Below are 19,931 nucleotides of genomic sequence, written 5' to 3'. Positions count from 1 at the left end.
TATTGGCATTGGCCTGGATGGTCCGTATGAAGGGCAGGGCGACCCTGGTGGGAGCATCAGAAGAGAGGATGGTAACAATTGGGTCCTCTATCTCCGAGACCTCCTCTGCCTGCAGATTCAGGTTTTGAGCCAATCGCCTGAGGAGGTCCTGGTGCGCCCTAAGATCCAGCGGGGGGGGACTGTTGGAGGAGGTACCCGCCACCGCCTCATCCGCGGAGGAGGATGATGAGACCCCAGGCACAATAGTGTCCAACTGAGGGTCTTCCTCAGCCCTCGCCTCTGTCTCCGGAGCCACAGCGGAGTCCTGCTGTTTGGACCCTTCGTCCCCTTCCGGGGAGGGAGGGGGGCGAGACAAGGAGGCTTCAGGGGCCCTACGCTCCGCAGTCGCCGGCCTAGCAGGGAGCTGCTGGGGGCCCTGGGCCTGATGGTACGCCCAGGGTGTCCAGAATCCCCACTGTTGTGGGCCTTGGTCCTGCAGCGGCGGATCAGCAAACAGCGCCGCCTGCCGGTCGGTGCCCAGCGCATAGCCGCTGTCCGTCTGGGAGGATACGGACGGCTGCCTCGAGGGCCACGGTGGGGCCGACCCTGGATAGTACGGGTCTGCGCGGGCCGGCACGGAGGATCGTCTCGGTGCCGGGGACCGGTGCCGGGAGTCATATCGGTGCCGGGATCGGGACCGGGACCGGGATCTGTCACGGTGCCGGGCGCCGCTTCGGTGCCGGGCGCCGCTTCGGTGCCGGGACCTACTACCAGCTCGGTGCCGGGAGATCGACCGGGACCGGGACCTGCCACCAGCTCGGTGCCGGGAGGTCGACCGGGACCTGCCACCAGCTCGGTGCCGGGAGGTCGAGCGAGACCGGGACCGGGACCTGCCACCAGCTCGGTGCCGGGAGGTCGACCGGTGCGGCGAGTAGCGTCGGGACCTGCTCCTGGAGTCGCGGTGCCAGTGTCGACTGGAGCCTGACCGCGACCGTCTCGATGCCGACCGGTGCCGCGAGTGCGACCGGTACCGCTGAGGGGAGCGGTGCCGGGACTGCGAGCGGCGTCGGGATCTGGAGCGCCCAAGACGTCGGGACCTGGATCGGGAACGACTGTCTGTGGGCGGTGCCGACATCATGGGCTTGCCTCTGGACGCGACCCGCACCGGAGGTACCGGGGGTGGCAGCCGAGTAGGCTCCGTCAGGGCAATAAGGTCCCGAGCCGAGGCGAAGGTCTCCGGTGTGGATGGGACCACTATCTCAACCCCAGATCTCATGGGGGAGCTCGGCGGCACCGGACTCAACGGACCCGCCGGGCCCGGAGTCAACGGTGCTGACGGTGCCGGCGGCGCCGCGGCCGATGTCGAGGCCGGGCGCTCTAGCCGGGTCTGCCTGGCCGGAGTATTAGACTTCGACGGCCTTGGCTCTGGCTCCAGTGCCGGAGAGGGTCGGTGCCGAGGAGTCTTCTCGGTGCCGGAGCGATCCGGTGCCGGTGCCGATACCACGGCCTGCGAAGCCGTCGGGTCAAGTGCCGCCTCCATCAGGAGAGTTCGGAGCCTTTGATCCCTCTCCTTCTTTGTCCTCGGCTTAAAGGCCTTACAGATGCGGCACTTGTCAGATCTGTGCGATTCCCCGAGGCACTTCAGGCACGCTTCGTGGGGATCGCTGGTAGGCATGGGCTTCTTGCAGGCCGCACACTGCTTGAAGCCCGGCGAACCAGGCATGAGCCCGGTGCCGGGTGCCGGGAAGGGCTAAGCCCCCGGCGAAAAAGTACTTTACAACTAATTAACTTAACTATCAACTTAACAAACTATTTAACAACTGTAATGGAACTAGAGAATAACAATAGATAACGATAGATAACTAGGAGAGCTAGGGACGTGGAGGACAGCTATGCCGCGCTCCACAGTTCCAACGACCGACACGGCGGTAAGAAGGAACTGAGGAGCGGGCGGGCCGGCAGGGATATATATTGGGCGCCATGGCGGCGCCACTCCAGGGGGCGACCTGCCGGCCCACTGGAGTTGCTAGGGTAAAAAGTTTCCGACGAACGTGCACGCGCGGCGCGCACACCCTAACTGGAATGGATGTGAGCAATCACTCGAAGAAGAAGTTGTACTTACTAGTTCTTAGAGAATATTTTGCAGCTTTCACTGGTACTTTTTTTTTTTTTAAATCAGGCAAGACCAGCCTTAGTACCTTGCAGATAATGATGCACGTTTGTTTCCCCTCTACCCCACAGCCCTTTTACCTTTTCAGCATCCTGCTCAAACAGCCTGAGCTGAAAACATTGGTCCAGTTTCAACTTCCGCACATGCCACATCTGATGCAGATGCTGCCGAGTTGAGTGTAGCCGGTCCAACATGGTGGATACTTTGGGTAAAAGGTTTTGCAAGTCTGCGTTCCCTGACCCAGAGTTCTTTTTGGGGAAACTTTCACTGCTCTGTATCCGCTGGAGCAGCTTTTGTCCTTCTAAGTCAAGGTCCTCAATAGGGGCCTTAATTACTTTCTTCTTCAATTGTGAATGCTCCTCAATCATATTTCGAGCACCCTCCAAGTCCTGAGGCAATTCCTTTTTAGCTAGTATATCCTGCAGTTCCTCCAGTCTGGACAGCATGTGGGTTGCACTGCTAATGTAGTCCTCAAAGGCAACTCTGATTTCGATCCATTCCTCATGGTTATACTCCAAACAGCCATCAAATTCTGGAGTTAGTTGAGAGGGGTCAACTACTTTGGTAAGGCCTTCCAGAGATACCATGTTAGTCTAAAAACACAATGAAGAATATTGCAATCACAAATCTGATGCATTTGGAAAATACGGTAAAAATATGGTTCAAAGCATCTAGTTAGTATTTTCTGTGCTTATATTTTGAACATTAAGAACAACCAAGGCAACACACAATGCTTTATTTACAAAGCACATGTGGCCTTAGACACCACAAATCTAGGCAGCAGAGCCTCTTGCTTTCCATAGATTTCCATTTCAAGGGGAGCACTTAGGTCAGCTTTGGAAATCTTACCCCCTGGGAGGCAAGATACTAAATCCTGCAGAAACCCAGTCTCTTATTCACAATGGGTTTTTATAGCTAACTTTTGTTTTTAAGTAGTACCATTTAAAAAATGTCTCATGTTTACATGTATCATCTCATCATGCTTCGTGAGAAACAGCTACACTCCTTCTGGGAACACTTTTGGTTAAAGTTTTGAAGTATCCATTACAGAGTGGGAGGACCAGACCACAGGCTGGGTAGCGGCTTTCCTTTGCATGTCATACTCGTATTAACACAGTTACCACTACCTTGGCTACGTGGAAAAATCTCTTCCCTTCATAGGAAGAGGCCAATATCTTTTTCATGAATTTAACACAGAGATTCCTTTAACATGAGACTAAAAATAGACCTATACTTCTTACAGTCCTGCAGCTTGATTTAGCCTCCACGAATCCAAACGCCAAGGTTCAGCTCAACTATTTGTAATAAAAACCTGAACTAGTTGGACCAAAACTCCCCATGGATTAAGCAGCAAGTCTACATTTGTCTATCTTGCTATTACCTCAAATTCAAACTTAGAGCTGCCGAAGTTAGTCCTCTGTTTTTGCCAGAAGTTGTCTGGCTTGATTATCAGTGCAACATGAATACAACAGGGAAAGGATTCCTGTAAAATCTTCAGCAGAGGCTTAATAGAGTCCCATTTAGATCCACGCATGTCTACAATCACTGTGAATCCTCGTTTACAAACTTCTTCACTGGGGGGGAGAAAGAAAATAAAATATTAATATTCACTATTACAAGTTAAAGGCCAAATTAGGCTTCTCTTGTTCCATCACAACTCTTGGTAATTCAGTTACCTGTGTAACAGCAGCACGATTTGGCCTAACTGCTTACAATTGGACGTACTAACCAGGTCTAGAACTACACCCTGGTAAAGGAAGCACAAAACTTGCTCTTAGTCAAGATTAATGTTTCATTTCCAAGCTCTCTATGTACTTATTTTTCAGCCTTGTTGTGAATCAGCAGAGCAGAAACCATATTTACAAGTTGTTTTTCAATGCTGTACTAGTATCATTCATTTTGTATACCTATATTTTATTCTCTTACACTGTACCCCATGGAAGGATGATACACAGTCCACTTTAGCAATAAAACGTATTAATACCCGACTTTTTTTTTATCCCTTGTGCATATCAGTGACATACCTCTTCATGTCTGGAGAGTGGGGGTACTCTAGTACCCAACTGTGCTATGCAAATTAACTGGATGAGTCTCAAACAAAAATGCATGAAGACAGTTAAATAGGTATCTATGAAAGATGTGTCCAGTGTGTGACAAAGTTCCTCCTCTACCTTGGTGGGTCCTGCGCTTATTGGCAGATTTGCTCACCTCACAGATTCACCATGTGTGTTGGGAAACAGTCTAGAGACCTTCCCCTCAGGTAGAAGCCACAGTTCAGGTCAGTTCCTCCTGTGTTTGATCAGGAGTTTGGAGGTTTGGGGGGAACCCAGGCCTGCCCTCTACTCCGAGTTCCAGCCCAGGGCCCTGTGGACTATAGCTGTCTATAGTGCCTCCTGGTACAGCTGCATGACAGTTACAACTCCCTGGGCTACTTCCCCATGGCCTCCTCCCAACACCTTCTTTATCCTAATCACCGGACCTTCCTCCTGATGTCTGATAACGTTTGTACTTCTCAGTCCTCCAGCAGTATGCCTACTCACTCTCAGTTCCTAGTACCTCTTGCTCCCAGCCCCTCACATGCACACTACAAACTGAAGTGAGCTCCTTTTTAACTCAGGTACCCTGATTAGCCAGCCTGTCCTAATTGATTCTAGCAGTTTCTTCTTAATTGGCTCCAGGTGTCCTAAATAGCCCGCCTGCCTTAATTGGTTCCAGCAAGTTGCTGCATCTTCTGGAACTGCCTGTTACCTTACGCAGGGAAAGGGGATCTACTTAATCTGGGACTAACAGATCTCTCCCTTCTAACACTCTCCTGCTGCACTCTGGCCTGGAGGGTGGAGGAAGGGGGGTAGGGGGGGCTGCTGCTGCTGGGCCCTTGCTGTTACTGCTCCAGCTACTCCCTTGACTGGGTCAGACACCACCACCTGCCCCCTTCTCTGCTACCCAGTTGCTGGCTGGCTGCTGAACCTCCCATTGCCGCTGTTGCTCCAGCTGCAGCCACGGGGGGGGAAGGGAGGGTTGCTGGCCCACTCCCCAGAAGAGGGGAGTGAGGGACCCCAGCCCAAGCGGTTCCTGCTGTGGTCATTACCACCATCTGAGCAGGGTCCCTCCTGCCTGGCCATTAGACCACCGCCTGGAGCTGCTGTGTTTGCTGCTGGGGAGTTGCTGGAGCCCCGAGAAGAGGACCGCCTGTTGCTGGGGGAGCGCACAGAGACTCTGAAGACCATCGTGGAGGGGGCACTTACGGACTGAGTAATTTTCAAACTGTGCTCTTGTAGTGGGGGTCTGGACTGTGATTGTGGGGACATGGGGGTGTGGCGTGGAGGCTGCCCCCTGGTCCATCCATGTCCCCCTTCGCCCCCTCCACCACGCCCACTGGCTGCTTACCATTTGCCTCCAGCTTCTGCCTCTGGGACTGAGCTGCTTGCCTAGTTTGCACGCCCTTTTCCACTATTTGGGCCTGCAGCAGCAGCCAGCCCAAACATTGACGTTAAGGGCAAGCACTCATGGGCGCACACACCTCCCCTTGGACTGACCCCCTCCCCTTTTCAATAGGCCCCCCAGCTTTACTCCTTGCTGCCTACTCTATTTGCCCCTGCAGCCTTTGCCCCTCCCCGGCTCCAGCTTCAGTTCGTTTGTCTGCCATGCCCGTTTCCCTCTACAGCAGAGGTCAGCAACCTTTCAGAAGTGCTGTGCCAAGTCTTCATTTATTCACTCTAACTTAAGGTTTCGTGTGCCAGTCATACATTTGAACATTTTTAGAAGGTCTCTTTCTATAAGTCCATAATATATAACTAAAAAGACGGTTACTCACCTTTGTAACTGTTGTTCTTCGAGATGTGTTGCTCATATCCATTCCAGTTAGGTGTGCGCGCCGCGCATGCACGTTCGTCGGAAGATTTTTACCCTAGCAACTCCAGTGGGCCGGCAGGTCGCCCCCTAGAGTGGCGCCGGCATGGCACCTGATATATACCCCTGCCGGCCCGCCCACTCCTCAGTTCCTTCTTGCCGGCTACTCCGACAGTGGGGAAGGAGGGCGGGTGTGGAATGGATATGAGCAACACATCTCGAAGAACAACAGTTATAAAGGTGAGTAACCGTCTTTTCTTCTTCGAGTGATTGCTCATATCCATTCCAGGTAGGTGATTCCCAAGCCTTACCTAGGCGGTGGGGTCAGAGTGAGAAGTCGCGGCCTGGAGCACTGCAGAACCAAAGGCCGCATCATCTCTGGACTACTGGACCAAGGCGTAATGGGAAGCGAATGTATGGACCGATGACCAGGTCGCCGCCCTACAGATCTCTTGTATTAGCACGCGGGCGAGGAAAGCCAGCGATGATGCCTGTGCTCTGGTGGAGTGAGCAGTCACACAGCCTGTCGGAACTTGGGCCAGGTCGTAGCAGGTCCTGATGCAGGAGGTAACCCATGAAGATAACCTTTGGGAGGAAATCGGCAGCCTCTTGACCCGGTCCGCTACTGCCACAAATAACTGAGGGGACTTGCGGAAGGGTTTGGTCCTGTCCACATAAAATGCTAGTGCCCGTCGGACATCTAGCGAGTGGAGCTGCTGCTCCCTGCGGGACAAATGGGGCTTGGGGAAGAAGACTGGGAGGAAAATCTCTTGGTTCACATGGAAAGTTGAGACCACCTTGGGAAGAAAGGCAGGGTGAGGCCTCAGCTGTACTTTGTCTCTATGGAAGACGGTATACGGTGGGTCCACCGTGAGGGCCCTCAGCTCTGACACTCGTCTAGCTGAAGTAATGGCCACAAGGAAGGCAGTCTTCCACGAGAGGTAGAGCAGGGAGCAAGTAGCTAATGGCTCGAATGGAGAGCCCATGAGCCGAGTCAGGACCAGGTTGAGGTCCCATGAAGGGGCCGGAGGGCGAATTTGCGGATAAAGCCGCTCCAGCCCCTTCAGGAATCTCGCCACCATAGGGTGAGAGAAGACAGAACATCCGTCCACTCCAGGATGAAACGCGGAGATGGCAGCTAGGTGGACTCGGAGGGACGACAATGCCAGACCCTGGGTCTTAAGGGACCAGATGTAGTCCAAAAGAGTGGTGACGGGAGTCTCCATAGGGCGAAGAGCTTTCTCTGAACACCAGCAGGAGAAACGCTTCCACTTAGCTGTGTAAGTCGCTCTGGTGGAAGGCTTTCTGCTGCCCATGAGAACCTCGCGAACCGGGGTGGAACATCGCAACTCTGAGTCTGTCAACAACGCAGGAGCCATGCCGTAAGGTGTAGAGACGGAAGGTCCGGGTGACAGAGCCTGCCATGGTCCTGAGTGATCAGGTCCCAATGAAGGGGCAGGGTAACTGGGTTGGCTACTGAGAGGTCCAGCAACATGGGGTATCAGTGCTGTCTGGCCCATGCTGGAACTATGAGAATCACCCGGGCTCTGTCCCTGCGCACCTTGATGAGAACTCTGTGAATCAGCGGAATGGGCGGGAAAGTATAACACAGGTGGGCTGTCCATGGGATCAGGAATGCATCCGCTAGAGACCCTGGATCCCGACCCTGGAAGGAGCAGAATGTTCGACACTTCCTGTTCCCCTGGACGCGAAGAGGTCCATCCGGGGACGACCCCTCCTCTGGAAGAGTGAGAGGGCGACGTCCGGACGGAGGGACCACTCGTGCAAACGGAAGGATCTGCTCAGCCGATCGGCTAGGGTGTTCCGCACTCCCGGGAGATAGGAGGCGGAAAGGTGAATCGAATGGGCTATGCAAAACTCCCAGAGACATATTGCCTCGAGACAGAGGGGAGAGGACCTGGTGCCGCCCTGCTTGTTGATGTAAAACATGGTCGTCGTGTTGTCGGTGAAAACCGCGACACAACGACCTTGAAAGAGATGGACAAACGCTTGACAAGCAAGGCGGACCGCTCTCAACTCTCGTACGTTGATATGGAGGTTGATCTCTTGTGGTGTCCACAAGCCCTGAGTTCTCTGGGTGCCGCAGTGAGCCCCCCAGCCCAGATCGGAGTGGTCCGTGGTCAGGGATGCCGAAGGTTGGGGCGGATGGAACGGGAGCCCCGCACAGACTACGGGTTGGTCCAGCCACCAGCGAAGAGAGTCCAGCACCCTCTGAGGGACGGTGACGACCGTGTCCAACGACTGTCTGGCTGGCCGATACTGTGCAATGAGCCATGATTGAAGAGGTCTCATGCGGAGTCGGGCATATGCCGTTACAAACGTGCAGGCTGCCAAGTGGCCTAGGAGGGCCAGACATGTTCGTATTGAGGTCAGCGGGGCCACTCGCAACCGTAGAATGATGTCCGACAACGACTGGAACCTGGGCAAGGGTAACAAGGCCCTGGCTAGAGCAGAGTCTAGAACAGCCCCGATAAACTCTATCCGCTGCGTGGGGAGTAGAGTAGACTTGTCCACATTGATTACGAGGCCCAAGGCCGCAAAGAGGGTGCTGATCCTGTCGACATGGTCGCGCACCTGCAGTTCCGACGTGCCTCAGATCAGCCAGTTGTCCAAGTAGGGGAAGACGTGGATGCGGCAACGTCGAAGGTGTGCGACGACGACTGCCATGCATTTTGTAAACACTCCCGGGGCCGTAGAGAGGCCAAACGGAAGGACCGCAAATTGGTAATGTTGGCGGTCGGCCACAAAGCGGAGGAAACGCCTGTGTTGGGGGGCAATAGAGATGTGAAAGTAGGCATCCTGCATATCGAGGGCGGCGTACCAGTCTCTGGGATCCAGGGATGGGATGATGGTTCCAAGGGATACCATGCGGAACTTCAACTTCACGATATACTTGTTGAGTTCCCGCAGGTCGAGGATGGGCCTGAGGCCGCCCTTGGATTTGGGGATTAGAAAGTAACGGGAATAAAACCCCTTGCCCTTCTCGTTTTCCGGAACCGCCTCTATGGCTCCCTTGGCAAGGAGCGCGTGCACTTCCTGACGGAGGAATTGCTCATGAGAGGGGTCCCTGAAGAGGGACGGGGATGGTGGGTGGGAGGGTGGGGGCAAAGAAAACTGCAGGCGATAACCGGCCTGCACCGTACGCAAGACCCAACGGTCCAACGTTATTTGGGTCCACGCCGGGAGGAAAAAGGAAAGGCGGTTGGAAAACCGTGGGGAAGGATCTGGAGGGGAAACTAGTACTGCGCCCTCGGGCGCACCTTCAAAATGAAGGCTTAGGCCCTGGAGGGGCCTTGGTGGAGCCTTGGTTCTGCCCCATTTGCCCACCAGACTGCCTGCGGCGGGTGTTCCTGCCTCGGCGCCTCGAAGGGTCCTGCCGCGGGCAGAACTGAGGGTATGGCAGCCGCTGCTGCTGCTGCTGGTTTTGCTGCCTGAATGGCCTGCGTTGTGTCACCGGCATATGCATGCCCAGCGACCTTATTATGACCCTGTTATCTTTAAGATCTTTCAGTCTAGGGTCTGTTTTATCCGAAAACAGGTCCTGGCCTTCGAAGGGGAGGTCCTGGATTGTGTGCTGGAGCTCCGGCGGAAGGCCAGAGACCTGCAGCCAAGAGATCCGGCGCATCGTGAGCCCCGAAGCTAGGGTCCGAGCGGCCGAGTCGGCAGCATCAAGGGAGGCCTGCAGCGATGTTCTTGCTACTTTCTTGCCCTCGTCCAGGATGGTGGAAAATTCCTGGCGTGCATCCTGGGGCAAGAGTTCCGCAAACTTCCCCGCCGCTACCCAGGAATTGAAGGACTAGCGGCTGAGGAGGGCCTGTTGGTTTGATACCCGGCGCTGCAGCGCCCCCGCCGAATAGACCTTGCGGCCCAGGAGGTCCATCCGCCTCGCCTCCTTTGACTTGGGCGCTGGGGCCTCTTGCCCGTGGCGCTCCCTATCATTCACTGACTGGACCACCAACGAGCAGGGGGTCAGGTGAACATATAAGTATTCATAGCCCTTTGAGGGAGCCATGTACTTTCACTCCACCCCTCGAGCGGTCGGAGGGATGGAGGCCGGTGACTGCCAGATGTTAGTGGCATTAGTCTGGATTGTTTTTATGAAGGGTAGGGCCACTCTGGTGTGCGCATCGGCTGAAAGGATGCTCACCACCGGGTCCTCAATTTCCGACACCTTCTCCGCCTGCAAGTTCAGGTTCTGTGCCACTCGGCGGAGGAGGTCTTGGTGTGCCCTCAAATCCAGTGGGGGGGACTGGAGGACGAGGTACCCGCCACTGCCTCATCCGGAGACGAGGACGAGGAGACCCCCGGCAACAAAGTGTCCACGGGGGGTTCCGTGAGGGGCTGCATCTCCGTTTCTGGAGGGAGCTCTGGGTCCCGGTGAGTACCATCTGTTTCCGGGGAGTGAGGGGGTCTAGACGCCGTCGCCTCCGGTGGTCTGCGCTCCGCCACAGGGCGGGGGGTAATGTGTTGCGGACCCTGGGCCTGAGAGTATGCCCATGGGGTCCAAAACCCCCACTGTGGAGGCCCTCATTCTTGTGGTGGAGAGTCTTGGAACAGGGCCGCGTGCCTGTCCTGTGTCATGGCATAGACACTGTCAGTGTGGGAGGAGACTGACGACTCCCTAGAAGGCCAGGGGGGCGCTGAGCTTGGTTGGTATGCAGCTCTATGCGCCGTGACTGACGCTCCCCTCGGTGCCGAGGCTCGGTGCCGCAACCCACATCGGTACCGGGATCGGGACCGAGAACGGCGTGATGATCTGTGCCGAGATCCCGACCGGGATCGGGAGGGATGTCGGTGCCGGGAGCGAGACCACGACCTTCAGAGAACACGGTGCCAGGACGGCAGCAGAGACCGGGACCTACCACCAGCGCGGTGCCGGGAGGTCGACCAGGTTCGGGACCTGCCACCGGTTCGGCGCCGGGAGGTCGACTGTGGGGCCGAACGCCGAGGTGAACGGCTCCTGGAGTCTCGGTGCCGGCGGTGAGATGAGCCCAACCGGGACCGTGCGGATGGTGATCGGTGCCGCGAGTACGACCAGTACCATCTGGGCGACCGGTGCCAGGACTCCGAGCGGCGCCCCGAGCATGAGCATTCGTGCCTCCGGGGTGATCGGTGCCAGGACTCGGGAGACAGCGCTCAAAGCATCGGCTTACCCCTGGAAGTTATGCGTCCCGGGGGTGCTGGCTGAGGCTGAGATGGCTCCGTCAGTGCAATTAAGTCCCGAGCCGAGGTGAAAGTCTCTGGCGTCGATGGGACCCTTAGCTCGACCCCTGATCTTATGGGGGAGCTAGGTGGGGCTGGACTCAACGGACCTTCCGGGCCCGGAGTCGACAGCAGTCCTGCAGGCGGTGCCGCAGCTAAGGTAGGTGCCGGGCGGTCCACTCGGGCCTGCCTTGATGGTGTCGCAGACGCCGAGGGACGTAGATCTGCTCTCGGTGCCGGAGATGGTCGGTGCCAGGGAGTCTTGCCGGTGCTGGCGCGGTCCGGTGCCGGAGTAGAACTGGCTGATTGCGCCGCCGGTGCCGGAGACAGAGCCGCTTCCATAAGGAGAGCAGGGAGTCTTTGATCTCTCTCCTTTTTAGTGTGAGGCTAAAAAGCCTTGCAAATGCGGCACTTGTTGCTAATGTGCGATTCCCCTAGACACTTAAGGCACGCGTCGTGGGGATTGCTCGTGGGCATCGGCTTCTTGCATGCCGAGCACTGCTTGAAACCCAGCGAGCCAGGCATGGGCCCGGTGCCGGGGAGGGCAACGGCCCACCCGCAGGCAACGCTCGATAACTATTTACAAGATTCTAAATAACTATTTCTATACTAAAAGACTATCTACTACTTAACTAAGAATTATTTACAAGTCAAACGACGAACAGGAACAGGAGAGTTAGGGACATGGAGGTCAGCAAGCCGCCCTCCACAGTTCCAGCAACTGACACAGCGGTAAGAAGGAACTGAGGAGCGGGCGGGCCGGCAGGGGTATATATCTGGTGCCATACTGGCGCCACTCTAGGGGGCCCACTGGAGTTGCTAGGGTAAAAAGTTTCTGGCAGACGTGCACGCGCAGCGCATACACCTACCTGGAATGGATATGAGCAATCACTCGAAGAAGAACTATTGTTGTATATAAAGTAAATAAGGTTTTTAAAATGTTTCAGAAGCTTCATTTAAAATGAAATTAAAATGCAGATCCCCCCAGAGGGGTGGCCAGGACCCAAGCAGTGTAAGTGCCACTGAAAATCAGCTCATGTACCGCCTTCGGCACACCTGCCATAGGTTGCCTACCCCATCTACAACTTTGTTTGCCCCACCCCTGCCCTCAAACCAACCCCTAGGTCTCCCTATCCTGCCTTCAACCTGTTTATTCCCCTCCCCTCCCAATCCCCCTAGCCCTGATTAGCCCCTCCCCTCGTGTGCCAATGCCCCCTCCCATGCACTTGTGCCCCTCCCCGTTTGAGTTTGACCCCTCTATCACTGCACCCGCCCTCCCATGTTGTTACATCCTCCGATCCCTTAGTGCAGCTACAGGAGCCAGAATTCCAATCCAAATCAGTGACTGATGCCCCACCCCAAGTCCTTGACAGCCCGCCCACCCCTTTAGCATCCTCTTCTGGCATCCTCCTCCCCTGTCTGCAGCCTAGCAGGGAGGAGTGGTTGCCCTCTATCCCTGCCCTCCTTCACGGTTTGTCCTCCCCCCCACCCCGCTCTCATTATGGTGGGGGACGTAGTGGGAGAGACTCCTTGAGCAGACCCCCTGCTCCCTCCACCTGTCCCCCCATCTCAGGGGCAGCTCCAAGCACCAGCACGCCAAGCGCATGCCTGGGGCAGCAAACCGCGGCGGGGGGCGCTCTGCCGGTCGCCACGAGGGCAGCAGGCAAGTTGCCTTCAGTGACATGCCTGCGGAGGGTCCGCTGGTCCCGCGGTTTTGGTGGACCTCCCACAGGCTGCGTCCAGCCGCAGGACCGGGGACCTCCCGCAGGCAAGCCGCCAAAGGCAGCCTGCCTGCCATGCTTGGGGCAGCAAAATACCTAGAGGTGCCCCTACCCCATCTACCCTTCAGGCCACCACCTCACCCGCTGCTGCTGAAGCACCTGTTACCACCCCCGCTGGGGCACCGGCAGACAACAGGATGACCTCCGCTGCTGCCACGTCCCTTGCCCCCTCTGATTCTGGGGGAGCTCCCCCAGCCGGCAGGAAGGGCCAGGGCAAAAAGAAGGGTAAGGGCCCCACCAAAAAGACTAGGCCCTCTATGGCAGGGGCTGCCTCAGCTGCTGCAGCCCCGCCACTAGCCGCAGTGTTCCTCCCCGTTGCTCCCTCCACCAGCTCTGCGGGTGCCCCGGTCCCCAGCGCATACATCCAGGTGGGGGTGGCCCCCACGCCTGGCGCTATGTCATCTCTCCTGACCACCACCTCTGCTACCATCTACAGCGGCCAGGGCCTCTTCCCCACCTTGACCAGGAAGCACATCATCTGTTGCCTCCTGGTGCCCGCTTCGCCCCAAGTGGAGACCTCCGTGGGGCATTGGCAAGGGTGGTGGGGCCCACAGCCATCATGGCAGCCTCCAAAATGTACAGAAAGGTCGTCCTCTTCCTAGCACCGAAGGCCGCCACCAAGAAGGCAGCAGAGAAGAGCCGCGGGGAGGGGGTGTTCATCCCCCTGGAGCTGCTACAGGACCTGGGTGTCCGCATACTCCTGACCTCTGTCCCTCCCTTCCTTCCCAATGCCACCCTGTTGCCTGCCCTTTCTACCCTGGGGAAACCCATCTCCATTATCAGCCCTCTTCCACTGGCCTGCAAAGACCCTGCCCTCCATCACGTCCTCTCATTCCGCCGGCAGGTGCAGCTTCAACTGTTGCCAGCGGCGCGTGAAGGAGAGGCGCTCGAGGGGTCCCTGCCTGGTCCCCTACCAGGGGGCCCGCTACTGGGTGCATTATTCTACAGGGGAGGCCTGGTGCTATGTCCGCCAGGCGATAGGACATGTCCAGAGGGACTGCCTCTTGGCCCGGCAAGGAGGAGAGTCCGGGATCCCCAAGCCCCAGTAGGGCACTGGCCCCATCATCGCCAGCACCCCTGGCTATCTGGCACCCAGAGTCGCCCCTCTTCCTTCTCAGCCCACCATTGCTCGCATTCAGGCCCAAGGGGTACCTCCCCCAACATGCCCAGACTAGCGGGAGAGCTCTGCCTCCGCTGCTTGCAGTCTGACGGGACTTGTGGAGGAGGGTGCGGCGGGATACCGCTGGGCACGGGAAAGGGCCTGCCCCAGGGGGAATCTTCCATCCCTCGTGCCACCCTACTGCTACCTCCCCTAGTCATTGCCCCTGCCCCCCAACCCAACCCCTGCTAGCCAGCCCCCTGATGATGCCATGGAGGGCTGGGCCCTAGTGCAGGGGAAATGGAACGCTCGAGCTCTGCTCCTTTTCACCGATGCGGAAGCCCCCGGAAGACCAGAAAGGAGGGCACCGATGCCGATCCTTCCACTTTGCCCATGGATGTGTTCCATGCACCAGTGCCAGCTGGGGAAAACGTGGCAGCATCGAAGGGTACCACCACCCCTCCTCTAGAGTCCCTTCCTACGAAGGCCCCCGATGGAGCCACTCTTGCCCCCTTACCATCTGAAGCCCCTGCGAACCCCAAGGCAGGCGTCGCTTTGGGTGTTTGCGGACAGAACCTCAGAGTGGGGGAAGGCGACCCCCTTCCATCTACAAAGAGATTGAAGCCCTAGGTCTGACCCTGGTCACCTGGGGGGAGGGCGACCCTCTACCAGCGGGCCTCAATCTGGGCAACCTCACTCTGGCTCCCGCTTCCCCATGTTCCCTCCTGCAAACTACTATTTACACTGCCGCCTCCTAGGAACCCCTGGACTCTTCCACTAACTCAGCCACAGATGGCACCCCACCAGCACCCGCCAAGCCTCTTGAGGTGACGGCCAGTGCCATGCAGCCGGGACCTGAGTCACCAGGGGAATCCCTCGTAGTTGCAGGGCAGCCAACCTCCTTCCCGGGTGGGGGCCCCCAATCACTGATTCTCCACCTATGGATGTCATGACCATAGCACCTACCTTAGAGCATGAGCTTGGCATCGCCAAGGGCCCCCTTCCCACCCCACAGACCCCGAGCCCAACCGTGGGTGCCACCCCCCAGTGGCCCAGCAACTCAGGCCCCCAGTCTCACTATCGCCACTTTCCTTGTCCTTATTCTTGACCCCAGCCCTGCCTCTGATGCTGACCCCTTCCCTGCCCCCTCCACCTCCCATGATGTTATTGCTGCCCCTGGGGCTGTCTCCTTCCCCTTCCCAGAGGGTGACCCCCCAGAGAGCGGCCTTTGTGTTTCCCTGTCCCGACCCACTAGGGGCTGCTATCTTCCCAAGGCCGCCACCACTGAACCGGGGATCGAGGCAGGCCATGTGGCACCAGCCCATTGGGGGCCACGTCAGGGGTCTGCCCCCTGCCTGCCTGTCTCGGTGGGCCACAGGGCTTTGACAGGGGCCCCACTGGGGGAAAGCCAAAGATCAGCGACCCCACCCCTCAATACGCTGAGAGAGGAGCTGTGGGAGTTTTTAGAAGATGTCCGTGGCTCCTGCAACAAGGTAGAGCTTTCACTCCAGCGATGGAGGGGATTTTCATCAGATCCTCCAGGCCGCAAGGGCCCTCATGGGGGAGCGTAAAAAAACTGGGAAGCAGGCTGCTGCAGCCTACCTGAGGGTCCACGGTTTCCGTGACTCCTTGCTCACTTACAGGGTGGGTGACGTTTTGCTGCGTGGCCCAATGGGGGCCGTGAGCGTCCCTGCCGGCGAGGATCCACCTCCCAGCCCTCCTCACGGCACCGGTCATCTTCGTTACATTGAACACCCAGGGCTGTAGGGTGGGTCTCCGCAGGTGCCAAGTGCTCTCCTTCCTTCGGGGGGTGGGAGGGTTAGGGGTACTCTGGTTTTCCTGCAGGAGACCCATATGGATCCAGCCACCGAAGCTAGCTAGCGGCGGGAGTAGGGGGACAGGGTCTATTTTAGCCACCTCACAGTTCATACAGCTGGAGTGGCGACCCTGTTCTCTCTCGACCTACAGCCCGCGGTGCTGGGGGTTGCCAAGGCTGTGCCGGGTCGCCTGCTGCACCTCCAGTGACTTTCAACGGAACTTGGCTCCTAATTCATTTTTGAAAACTAAACCTTAATCCAGTGGTTGTTCCCTGGCTGTGGTCTACTCAGAAAAAGATAAAACCATGATGCAGTTGGACTTTAACTAGGGTGATAGCTGAAAGAAGACAATACTGCTTAGGCTTAGCCAGAGATCTGCTTATACCCTAAAGCACTGCTATTGTTACCCATTTTAATAGATATATCCTAGCACAGTGGCCTTTCACTTGCTGGTGTAAGTACACGGAGGGAACAGGGGAGGTCACTGCTTCTCTGGGCTGGTCCAGACTAGGGTGGGGAAATCGATCTTAGATACGCAACTTCAGCTACATGAATAACGTAGCTGAAGTCGAATATCTAAGATCAGATTACTCACCCATCCAGACGGCGCGGGATCGATGTTCGCATCTCTCCGTGTCGATTCCAGAACTCCGTTGGGGTTGATGGAGTTCCGGAATCGATATAACCGTGCTCGGGGATTGATATATCGCATCTAGATTAGATGCGATATATCGATCCCCGAGCAATCGATTTTAACCCGCCGATACGGCGGGTAGTCTGGACGTGGCCTCTATTTTGTACTTGTTCCTCCTCCTCCTCCACCCTGAATAGGAAAGGCATTGCTCCCAGCTACAAGGGCTAGGGGAGCCCCCTGCCATTAACTGACAATGGATCCAAGGCTCTAAAACTGACCTTCCTCTCCAACAAAATCTCCCCTTTAGTACCTTAATGGTCCTTCTACTTAGTGGCTGCAATAGCTATCTTCCGCTTCAGCTTACTCCCTTGGAACTCTAGTCAGTACCAATTTGCCCCTTCCCTATCAAATCCTGCTGAGAGTCTCTGGCTTTCTCACAACTTGTTTTGGGAAGGGACAGGTGATGGGGCAAAGATAACAGATCTCTTCTGCTCACATGGAGCCCAACTCAGGTGTAGCACCGGCAGCCATTTCCAGCCCTGAACATGTTCATGAATACAAGCCTCCAACCCCTTTCCATTCCCTTGAGAGAATTCAGATGCGTAGGGTGAAATCTCTTGTCCATTAAAGCTAATAGCTTTGGCACACCTATTCAGTTTCCAGCACCCCCTGCCATTGTGTAAACCACTTAAAACACACCAATAGCAAAGCACGTGAACTACCCTAAATTCAAAAAATATTGTGTAACAGACAAGGAATAGCCACTCAAAACAGGTAAGAGTGGCATAATACAGAGATTCTGCCAAAAGACTCAGGTGACATTAGGAACAGCATGTGTTGGAGGATTGTTTAGCCCCCTACCATATAATAAGTTACAGTGGCTTGTTTACACAAACTTGCACCAAAAGAAAAGAAATCAGTTTTAATGAACACTTTTTGGGGTCTGTTTTCAGTTTCTGTATAAGCCAGCCCTTACAGTCTGTAACAGACAGCTCCTTTTTACCACTTTGCAGTTTAAAAGTGCTGTACAGCCAGACAGCTCAGCCATCGGGGATAACACTAGTTTAACAAGACTGCCCTCGATGGAGAAACTATTTCTCAATTCCTTCTTGGAACCCGCGCCATAGGAGGCCTTGCCAAAAAGAAGGATTTGTGGCTTTGTACTGCTGCCTTCCAGCTAGTCTCAGCTATTAGAACCACTCCTTCAGGTCAGATTGCGAAGGTGATTAAAACAGCCTTAGGGCTAATTTAACTCACACCAGGGTTGGCAGGCCTTAGCTGGACCCAGAATAGAGGGCATACATTAGTCATCTTTGAACCCATTCTGTCTTGCACTGAAGCAGAGGTTGGGGCAGATACTTTTCTCTAATACTAGCTCCAATTTGTGTATTTTTGCAGGTGTTTTTTCGTTGTGTTTCACAGCATATAAGATGTCCAAGTTACCATGCTATACTACGTTATTATTCAAATAGGTTTTCTTTATAGTTTTACATATTGCTTTCTTCTTAGGCCTTGTATCACCAAGTTTAGTTAGTCAATTAATTGTAACTGTGTTAGTTCAAGATCTGTTAGCAACTAAGGTAGACTTCAATACCACTAAAATGTGTTAACAGATCATGGTCAACCCAAGGAGACGGCCGAGGTGTTCAATGCTATCAATACTAGGTACTAACGTGGTTTTTAAATCAACTTTTTTCCCTACTTTTGACAAGTCTTTTGAGTGATTTTCTCATTATTTCAGAATGCAAGCACCCTTGTATGACCATCTAGACCACTGCTACTTCCAGCTGACATGCAGCAGCCAGTCTGCCAGCAATCCACATACCATAGGAGGCCCAATTTGTTGTTAAGTCTTTTTCTAAGCAGCTTAGGGCATGGCTACACTTGCAAATTAGAGCGCTAAAGCAGCCCCGGGTGCCCTAACTCACAACCCGTCCACATTGGCAAGGCACTTAGAGCACCTGGACTCTGTAGTTGGAGCGCTCCTGGTAATCCACCTCCATGAGAAGCATAATGCTTGGTATGCCTTGGCTGAAAAGCCTGCTTATCTTCTCTGGGACAAAGCAAACCATTACTGTGGAATGCTATGTGAGAGAGAGAGGGGCGGGGGAAAGGGGGGCTGCTGCTGTCTGCTTACAAGTAGCATGCTGGCATGCTCTCAGCCCCCCAAAAACCCACTCTCTCCCCCCACATACACAGAACACACTCCCTGCCACACTCCACTTCACCCCACCCCCTATTGGAAAAGCATGTTGCAGCCACTTGCATGCTGGGAGAGCTACTGCAAAGCACTGCTTTCTGTGGCTGCTGCAAGAGCTGCTAATGTGGCCGTGCCAGTGCGCTTGAATTCGACAGGGTGGGCACAGTGCAGGGCTTTCCCTACTGCGGTCTCTGACAGCTGCTTTAACTCACAGTGCTCTACATTTGCAAGTGTAGCCATGCCCTTAAAAACAGTGAGGGGAGTGAACTTGCATCACTCCTTAACCCATTTCATTTCATAACTGGGAAAGATGCTGCAACACTAACCAACAGTTTCACTAACCAACAGTGTAAAGTTTGAAAGCTTAACAAGTGATCAGCTCTTACCTAGGGATACAAGCTAGGTATGATATTAGTCTCCTAAGGTCCTCTGGTCGTATTCTATCATGATTGCTGCGAGCTGGAAATGTTAGAATGGGGCCTCCACGTTTATCTCTGCCACCTGAAAAACAAGATTTGTGATAAGTGCGAAAAGCATACCATACAACACAACAAACCAACAAGAGTCCCTGCCTTGGAGAGTTTACAATCAGACTGCACTTAGAAAAGAACCAAGGCTGCCTCCTACTAGGTGTGCACATCCTCTTGGAAAGAAAATGTGATTTAAAATTTTCTAAAACAGAACCATCCAAGGCTGTAGGTCAAAAGACCATTTTAATTAAATAACAAATTGTTGGGGTCAGGACGACCAACACCATGCTCCTCTATTTTCATCACTGCAAGCCAATGATGTGCCTGATCCCCTGGCAGCTCACAGGATGTGAATGTCAGTGAGTCATCCACACAACCTTACCTACTGCTCACAGCTTGGTGTATTTACTGATGGGGGGAGAGGAGGTTATCAGCACCTAATGCATGCTTCTCAGAGAATTTAAAGATAGCTGGCTTTGTGAAACTGATACTTCTGAAGCCAAAAACCAATTTTTAAATTTCCCAAAAGACACACTTAGGGCATGGCTACACTTGCGAGTCAGAGCACATTAAAGCAGCCCAGTGCGCTCTAACTCATGACCCATCCACACTGGCAAGGCACATAGAGTGCTCTGACTCCACAAGTAGAGCGCTCCTGGTACTCTACCTCGACGAGTGGAACAACATTTGATGCGCCTCCCCTGGAGCA

General features: G+C 55.1%; 1 protein-coding gene across 1 annotated transcript in view; it reads right to left on the bottom strand.

Moving 5' to 3' along the window:
• Nucleotides 1-19,931, bottom strand: part of TRIO (trio Rho guanine nucleotide exchange factor) — a 458,240-nt gene that overhangs the window by 302,010 nt on the left and 136,299 nt on the right. Inside the window, 3 exon segments of the mRNA XM_030551719.1 lie at nt 2,230-2,742; nt 3,531-3,723; nt 19,139-19,253. Of these exon segments, the coding sequence (XP_030407579.1) occupies nt 2,230-2,742; nt 3,531-3,723; nt 19,139-19,253 (821 nt within the window).

This window comes from Gopherus evgoodei, chromosome 2 (genome assembly GCF_007399415.2).
Source record: "Gopherus evgoodei ecotype Sinaloan lineage chromosome 2, rGopEvg1_v1.p, whole genome shotgun sequence".
Taxonomy (NCBI): domain Eukaryota; kingdom Metazoa; phylum Chordata; order Testudines; family Testudinidae; genus Gopherus; species Gopherus evgoodei.
Note: the sequence above shows the minus strand (reverse complement) of the source record. Positions and strands in the feature narration are given on the sequence as shown.